Raw genomic sequence first — 8,133 nt, 5'->3', positions numbered from 1 at the left:
TGCGCTTTTCCAGCAACACATTTTCAGCTCTGATCTCCAGCATCTGCAGCCCTCACTTTTTCTCTGAGTGGGATAGGTCTCCCTTTCCTGGAATTTAAAAGAATGACAAGTGATCTTGCTATGGCACACTCTTAAGAGGGTCCAACAGGGGTGTTTCTGATTAATGTTTTCTCCTGGACAGAACTGGTGGATGTATTCTCAAGATAAGGAGGTGGTCATTTGGGATTGAGATGAGGAAATATGTTGTAAACCGATGAAATCCTCTCCCAGTTTGCTATGGATGCTGAGTCGTTTTATACGCAACCCTTAAATGGATAGTTTATTGGACATCAAGAAATTTAAGATATGTGAGATTGTGATTTGATGGGATGTAGGAATCGCTGGCAGGGCCAGCATATATGTTGCCTCCCCCTGATTACCTCTTGTGCTAAGTGGCTTTCTAGGCCATTTTATTTAACATTGCTGTGGGTCTGGAGCCACATATAAGCTAGACCAGGTAAAGATGGCAGATTTCCTTCCCTGAAGGGTATTGGTGAATCAGGTGGGTTTGTATAACAACCTGTGAAAATTTCCTGGTTGTTATTACTGAAACTAGTTTGCAAATCCAGAGTTTATGAAATTAGATCGGGCAATTTGAACTTCATCCCCAGAATACTAACCTTGTCCTATGGATTACAATTCCAGTGACCTTACAATTATGTCACTGTCTGCCTAAAAATAATGGTAAGCAGTCAAAGCCGTAATGGGGCTAACATCTACTCCTGGATTTCTGATGATGATTGAACTATTTCATGGAATGTTGTCCAGTCTCCACCAACATCCATATTCTGAACATGAAACCTTTAACCCATTGGTGACCCCTTGCTAATTACATTTCAAATCTTAATGTATTTCTTTTGTTGGTCTCACCTGACGGATTTCAGCTCCCTCTTGGTATTATATACAAGAGAGAATGACTAGACTGTGCTTTCCTCGCCCCCAGCACTATTGGACTAGTTTTGAGGTGGTAATCTTCTGGTCTTATTACAATAAGCCAAAGATTCTCACCCTATTAAACTATTTGTGTTGGTTTCAAACTTATCCTGGGGCCATCCAGCAGACCTGAGTTATACTGTGAGCTGTTGCATGTTAATATTGTCAATGCTGTGACAATTTAGCGTGTCAGTATTTTTTAATCACCCTGTTTAGATGCACATACCATAGGAAGAGTGCAACAGAGGTTCACTTTTGTCAGTTTGCAGGATTTTCTAAAGAAGTGAGATTGAGGAGGTGAGCCTGTACTTTCCAGAGAGTCACACAATGAGAACTGACTGCATTGAGCCACACAAAAGTCTTACAGAGCATGAGAAAGTGGATGGAAATAAGATGTTTCTCTTTGCAGGTGAGTCTAGAACCAAAGGCATAGAGTGAGGAGCAGGCCACTGAGGACTGGGATGAGGAATAATTTCTTCACTCAGAGGTTTATAAATCTTTGGAATTTTTTACCCCAGAGGGGTGAGGGACCTCAATCATTGAGCACATTAAAGACAGAAGTCGATAGATTTTCGAAGACTAATGACATCAAGGGATATATTGGGAGCTAGTGTGGGAAAATGGCAATGAACAGGCTGAATGTTGGAGCAGGCTCGATGGGCTGAATGGCCTACTCCGGTTCCTATGTTCTGCGGAGCCAATATAGCTCAGCAGAAATTGGGGGTGATGGGTGAATACACCTTTAAAATAGGTCAGGATACTGGTGGCAGAGCACTGAAGAAGCCAAAGGCTACAGAGGGTGCAGGGTCAGAAGGAGTCAAGGGTTGATAATATCCTGATGGGCTAACACTTTTATATGAGGTCTATTGTGAAAATACTGGCTGAATTTATCACTTCTCTCACCAGTGGCAGAGATTGCAGTAAGACGGCCTATCTCAGTCCTGGGTTCATACTGTCAGCTTTGGGTGACACGATGGCTCAGTGGTTAGCACTGCTACCTCACAGCGTGAGGGACCCAGGTTCAATTCCAGCCTCGGGTGACTGTCTATGTGGAGTTTGCACATTCTCTCTGTGTTTTTGTGGGTTTCCTCTGGGTGCTCCAGTTTCCTCCCACAGTCTGAAGATGTACAACTTAGGTGGATTGGCCATGCCAAATTGATCATAGTGTTCATGGATGTGTAGGTTAGGTGTATTAGACAGAGGAACTGGACCAACAGGTAGGGGGATGGGTCTGAGTGATATGGTCTTTGGAGGGTCAGTGTGGACTTGTTGGGCTGAAAGGCCTGTTTCCACACCTTTGTGATTCTATGAGAAGTGGATCAAGTTTCAGTTCTAAAACATGTATCAACATCATCTACCTTTACGTGGAGAATTTTAATGAGTAAATGAAGTTGGTAAGGTCAAAGAGGAAAAATTATTTCCTCTGGGAGGGAGAGATCAGGATAAGGAGATATAATGTTAATATTTGAACCAGGTCATCCAGGAATGATGATAGCAAACACTTCCTCATACCAAGGATACAACAAATCTGTAACTCTTGCCCTCAAAATGCTCTCAAAACTGGGAGATCAAATGAAAACTTTAAATCTAAGATGGATTGATTTTGGAAATGAAAACAGAAACTGCTAGGAATACTCAGCAGCTCTGGTAGCACCTGGCAAGAGAAATAGGGTTAATGTATCTGGTCAATAACCTTTCGGTAGAACACATTGACCTGAGAGTTAACTTTATTTCTCTCTCCAGATGCTGGCTGAGCATTTCCAAAATCTTCAGAGGATTTTGCCATCGGATTTCCATCATCTCCAACATCTTGCTTGTTTTTTTTTCATGAGATGTGTGCATTGTTGGTACAGACATGTTGGTCGCTCCTACTTGTCTTTGAACTGAATGGCTTGCCAGGCTGGCCATTTTGGATGTATTTTTAACAGCCAACAACATTGCTGTGGCTCTGGAGTCATGTGTATGTCAGAGCAGGTAAGAACGTCAGATTTCCTTCCTTAAAGGGCATCAGTAATCCAAGTTTTCTTCTAATGATAGCTGTCATGCTAATGGAATGTTGGCCTTATTTCAAAGGGGTAGGAGTGTGAGAGTAGGGAACTCTTACTGCAACAGTACATGGTGCTGGTGAGACTATAACTGAAGTACTGTGAGCAGTTTTGGTCCCCTTATTTAAGGAAAGATACTACTTCACTGGAAACAGTTCACAGAAGGTTCACTAGGATGATCCTTGGTGTGGAGGGATTGTCTTATGAGCAAAGGCTAATTCGGTTGGGACTCTGTTCACTGGCATTTTGAAGAATGAGAGGTGATCTCATTGAAGCATACAGGATTCTTAACAGCCTTGACAGGATAAATGTTGAGAGGCTAGGACCAGATTGCATAGTCTCAGAATAAAGAGACACCAATTTAAGACTGAGGTGAGGAGGAATTTCTTCCTTGGAGTGTTTTGAATCTTTGGAACTCCTTACCACAGAGAGCTATGGGGGCATAGCCCTTGTCTATATCTGAGGCTGACATAGATTCTTGATCAGTAGGAGAACCAAGGGCTACAGGGGACAGGCAGAGAAGTGGACATGGGAAATGTCAGATCAGCCATGATCCTATTAAATGGCTGGGCAGGCACGAGGGACTGAATGGCCCAGTCCAGTTCCTTGTCTTATGTTTTTAAGGTACTATATTGGTTTTATATTCCAGATTTATTAACTGAATGTAAGTTTCAGCAGCAGCTGTGAGGAAATGTGAACATATGTCCCAAAAGCATTTGTCTATCCCTCTGGCTTACTAGGTGAAAGTGAGGACTGCAGATGCTGGAGATTAGAGTCGAGAGTGTGGTGCTGGAAAAGCCTGCTATGCTCCTCTAGCTTACTAGGCCAACAACATACCCACTACATCACCACACCCTCAATGTTGGATGTGTGAATGATTTTTGTGGGGTAATGATATTGAAGGTTGTGGAACCAAGGCAGGTATGTAGAGCTAGGATATAGATCAGGTATAGACTCAGTGAACAGCAGAACTGCTTCAAGTGATTGAATGCTCCTTCTGTTTCTTTGATTCTTGGTACCTCTGAGACCTCCCAACCCTCCACAGAAGTCGCCACATGGACCGACTATGGAAAGGACACCACAGGAAAAAAGGAGGTCATTCAGCCCGTTTAGCTCACTCTGTTGCTCGGTGAGATTTTGTCTAGTCTTTATTTCTTTCTGGGTTCCACATACAGAAATATGAGAAGTTATTATGGTTCACTCAGCTACCCATTCACACTCAGCATAGCAACACTTACTAAGATTGTTGTTACAAAATATGTTCGATTCTGGATGCCACTGGTGTCATTGCCAGTTTGATGGTCCCCTGTTGTTGCAACAAACTTGTCATCTTCATTCCAATAGCCGATCTGTAAAAAGCAGTATTAATGAGCATGTTCCATTCCAAGTCATTCACCATCCTGATGAAAAAATATATCACCATTCCTTTACCACTCCTGTAAACCCCTCCCCTGTGATTCTACCTACAGTAAATGTAAAACAGCAGTTAAAGAAGGCAGCTCACCACCGCCTTCTCCACAACAGTCAGGGATGAGCAACAGTTGCTGTTTTGGATACTGTAGGGCACTGGCCTCTGAGGGGAGTATAGCACTGATGGTCAGGTTTCAGGTACCATAACGAGCTGCATGTTAATGAGGGGTATGTCAGGTTTGATTATAATTGGGAATTGTTGAAGACTGGGGAACAGTACGACTTTTCTGTGGGGGTCAGTGAGCCACCAGGATGGTGTGTTGCCTCCCTGGTGCCAGGGCCAAGGATGGGTCTGAGAGGGTGCAGAATATTCTGAAAGGGGAGAGTGACCAGTAGGAGGTTGTTGTGTACCTGAGTACTAATGACATCAGTAGAGAAAGGGATGAAGTTCTGCGGAAAGAATATAGGAAATTAATCAGGAGGTTAAAAGGTAGGCACCTCGAGAGACCTATTAGACATGCTAGTGACAGTAGGAATGGGAGGATAAAGGAGATGAATGCACAGCTGAGAAGTTGGTGCAGGGCTGAAAATGTGTTGCTGGAAAAGCGCAGCAGGTCAGGCAGCATCCAAGGAGCAGGAGAATCGACGTTTCGGGCATGAGCTCTTCTTTAGCAAAGCATTTTCAGCTCTGATCTCCAGCATCTGCAGTCCTCACTTTCTCCTCAAAGTTGGTGCAGGGGGCAAGGATTCACATTTTCGAAACATTGGGATCTCTTCAGAGAGAGAAATGACCTGTATAAGAGGGATGAACTAGGAGGACTGCAGATGCTGGAGTACCAGAGTTGAAAAAATGTGGTGCTGGAAAAACACAGCAGGCCAGGCAGCATCCGAGGAGCAGGCGAATCAACGTGTAGGGCATAAGTGCCTGAAACGCCGATTCTCCTGGCCTGCTGTGGTTTTCCAGCACCACATTTTTCAACTCTGTATAAGAGGGATGGGCTCCACCTGAATTGGAAGGGGAGGGGTGTGTCTGTGTGTGTGTGTGTATATGAAGTTTGGCAAGACTGATAAAATAAATTACAGTTACTTCAATGCAAGAGGACTGACAGGTAAGGCAGATGAACTTAGGGCATGGTTGGAAACATGGGACTGTGTTATCACAGCTATTACAGAAACAAGACTCAGGGATGGCCAGGATTAGCAGCTTAATGTTCCAGGGTATTGACATTATAAGAAGGATAGAATGGGAGGCAAGAGGAGAGGGGTGTGTTTGGTTAGGGATAAAATATGGCTGTATTTAGGGAGGATATTTCTGGAGATTGTCTAGAGTTATACGGGTGGGACTGAGAAATAAATAAAGAACGATCACTCTGTATTATAGACCCCTCTTCAACAGTCAGTGGGAAATTGAGAAGCAAATATATGAGGAGATCTGTAAGAATAACAGGGTTGTAATAGTAGGGATTTTAACTTTCCAGACATCAGTTGGGACAGTCATTGCGCTAAGAGCTTGGATGGGGATGAATTTTGTTAAGTGTGAACAAGAAAACTTACTTTTTTCTCCAGGATGCACCTACTAGAGAAGGAGCAAGACTTGATGTTCTCTTGGGAAATAAGGCAGGGCAAGTGACTAAGGTGTCTTTAGGGTAGCACTGAGGGGCAAGTGATCATTGTTTTATCAGTTTTAAGATATGGAAAAAGGTGGAACTGATCAAAAAGTTTAAAGTTCTAAATTGGAGGAAGGGCAATTTTGATGGTATTGACAGGAACTTTCAATGCTGATTAGGGGAGCCTATCTCAGGTAAAGGGACAGTTGGGAAATGGAGGCCTTTAAAAATGAGATAACGAGAGTTCTTGTTAGTGGGAGGGCAAGGTAGGTGTTGATTGACTAGAGAAATTGAGGCTCTGGACAAGAAAAATAAGGAAGCATATGTGAGGTGTAACAGCTGGGATCGAGTAAATCGTTACAGGAGTATAAGGGCAGTAGGAGTATATCTCAGAGGGAACTCAAGAGGATAAAAAGGGGACATGAGACAACTTTGGCAGGTACAGTTAAGGAGAATCAAAAGAGATTCTGTAAATACATTAAGAGCGAGAGAGTAGATAAGGAGTGAATATGACCTCTTAAAGATCAACGTGGCCATTTATAGGAGATGGGTGAGATAATAAGCAAATATTTTGCGTTAGTGTTTATTGTGGAGAAGGACATGATAGCTAGAGAACCTGGGGAAATAAATGGTAATGTCTTGAAAAGAGTTCATGTTACAGAAGAGGTGGTGCTGGAGATCTTAAAATCCAAAAATGTAGATAAATCCCCAGGACCTGATCAGTGTATCGCAGAACTCTGTGGGAATCTGGGAAAGTGATTGCTGAGCCCCTTGCTGAGAAATTTGTGTCATTGACAGCCATGGGTGAGGTGCCAGAAGACTGGAGGTTGGCTAATGTGGTGGCATTATTTAAGAAAAATTGGAAGAAAAAGCCAGGGAACTATAGACTGGGGAACCTTATGTCAGTGGTGAGTAAGTTGTTGGAGGGGACTCTGAGGGACAGGATTGACAGAGGAACCTTGATTATTCAAAGGACATGGGCAGGCTGTATTTCATTCAGTTAATTAAACGCCAGATAATTGATGCCGGATAACATAGTTATCATAGATAACATCGGGACCCTGCGATCTTGTTTGGATCATCTTGTTTGTTCAGTTAATCGAATGTTGAATAATCGATGTTCCTCTATAAATGCATTTAGAAAGGCAAGAACTGATTAGTGATCATCATCATGGCTTTTGTGTGGAAATCATGTCTCACTAATTTGATTGAGTTTTTTGAAGAGATGGCAAAGAAGATTCGTGAAGGCAGAGCAATGGACATTATCTATGTGGACTTCAGCAAAGCGCTTGACAAGGTTCAGCATGATAGACTGGTTAGTATGATTAGATAATTGTAATCGAGGGGGAGCTAGCAAATTGGATTCAAAATTGCCTTGAACTTAGTGTGAGAGGGTTATGGTAGAGGGTTGCATTTTGGACTGGGGGCGCATGACCAGTGGTATGCCACAAGGTTCGGTGTTGAGAATGCTGCTTTTTATTACCTGTATAAATTATTTGGATGTGAATACAGTAGGGGTGGTTAGTAAGTTTGCAGATGACACCAAAATAGCCGGTGTAGTGGACAGTAGTATAGTCATAGTCATAGAGATGTACAGCATGGAAACAGACCCTTCGGACCAACCCGTCCATGCCGACCAGATATCCCAACCCAATCTAGTCACACCTGCCAGCACCCGGCCCATATCCCTCCAAACCCTTCCTATTCATATACCCATGCAAATGCCTCTTAAATGTTGCAATTGTACCAGCCTCCACCCAAATTTATCAGCAAAGGGCTCAGCAATCACTTTCCTAGATTCCCACAGAGTTCTGGGATACACTGACCAGGTCCTGGGGATTTATCTACCATTTTGGATTTTAAGATCTCCAACACTTCCTCTTCTGGCAGCTCATTCCATACACTTACCACCCTCTGTATGAAAACGTTGCCCCTTAGGTTACTTTTATATCTTTGCCCTCTCACCCTAAACTTATGCCTTCTAGCTCTGGAGTCCCCCATCCCAGGGAAAAAACTTTGTCCATTTATCCTATCCATGCCCCTCATAATTTTGTAAACCTCTATAAAGTCACCCCTCAGCCTCCGACACTCCACGGAAA

The 8,133-nt window shown here is 43.1% G+C and overlaps 1 protein-coding gene across 6 annotated transcripts in view; it reads right to left on the bottom strand.

The window, feature by feature from the left end:
• Positions 1 to 8,133, bottom strand: part of gria1a (glutamate receptor, ionotropic, AMPA 1a) — a 213,106-nt gene that overhangs the window by 116,654 nt on the left and 88,319 nt on the right. For all 6 annotated transcript variants that reach the window (XM_043703160.1, XM_043703162.1, XM_043703159.1 and 3 more), the window contains exon 9: positions 4,256 to 4,366. In XM_043703160.1, the coding sequence (XP_043559095.1) occupies positions 4,256 to 4,366 (111 nt within the window). The remainder of the gene's footprint in view (positions 1 to 4,255; positions 4,367 to 8,133) is intronic.

Source organism: Chiloscyllium plagiosum, chromosome 14 (genome assembly GCF_004010195.1).
Source record: "Chiloscyllium plagiosum isolate BGI_BamShark_2017 chromosome 14, ASM401019v2, whole genome shotgun sequence".
Taxonomy (NCBI): domain Eukaryota; kingdom Metazoa; phylum Chordata; class Chondrichthyes; order Orectolobiformes; family Hemiscylliidae; genus Chiloscyllium; species Chiloscyllium plagiosum.
Note: the sequence above shows the minus strand (reverse complement) of the source record. Positions and strands in the feature narration are given on the sequence as shown.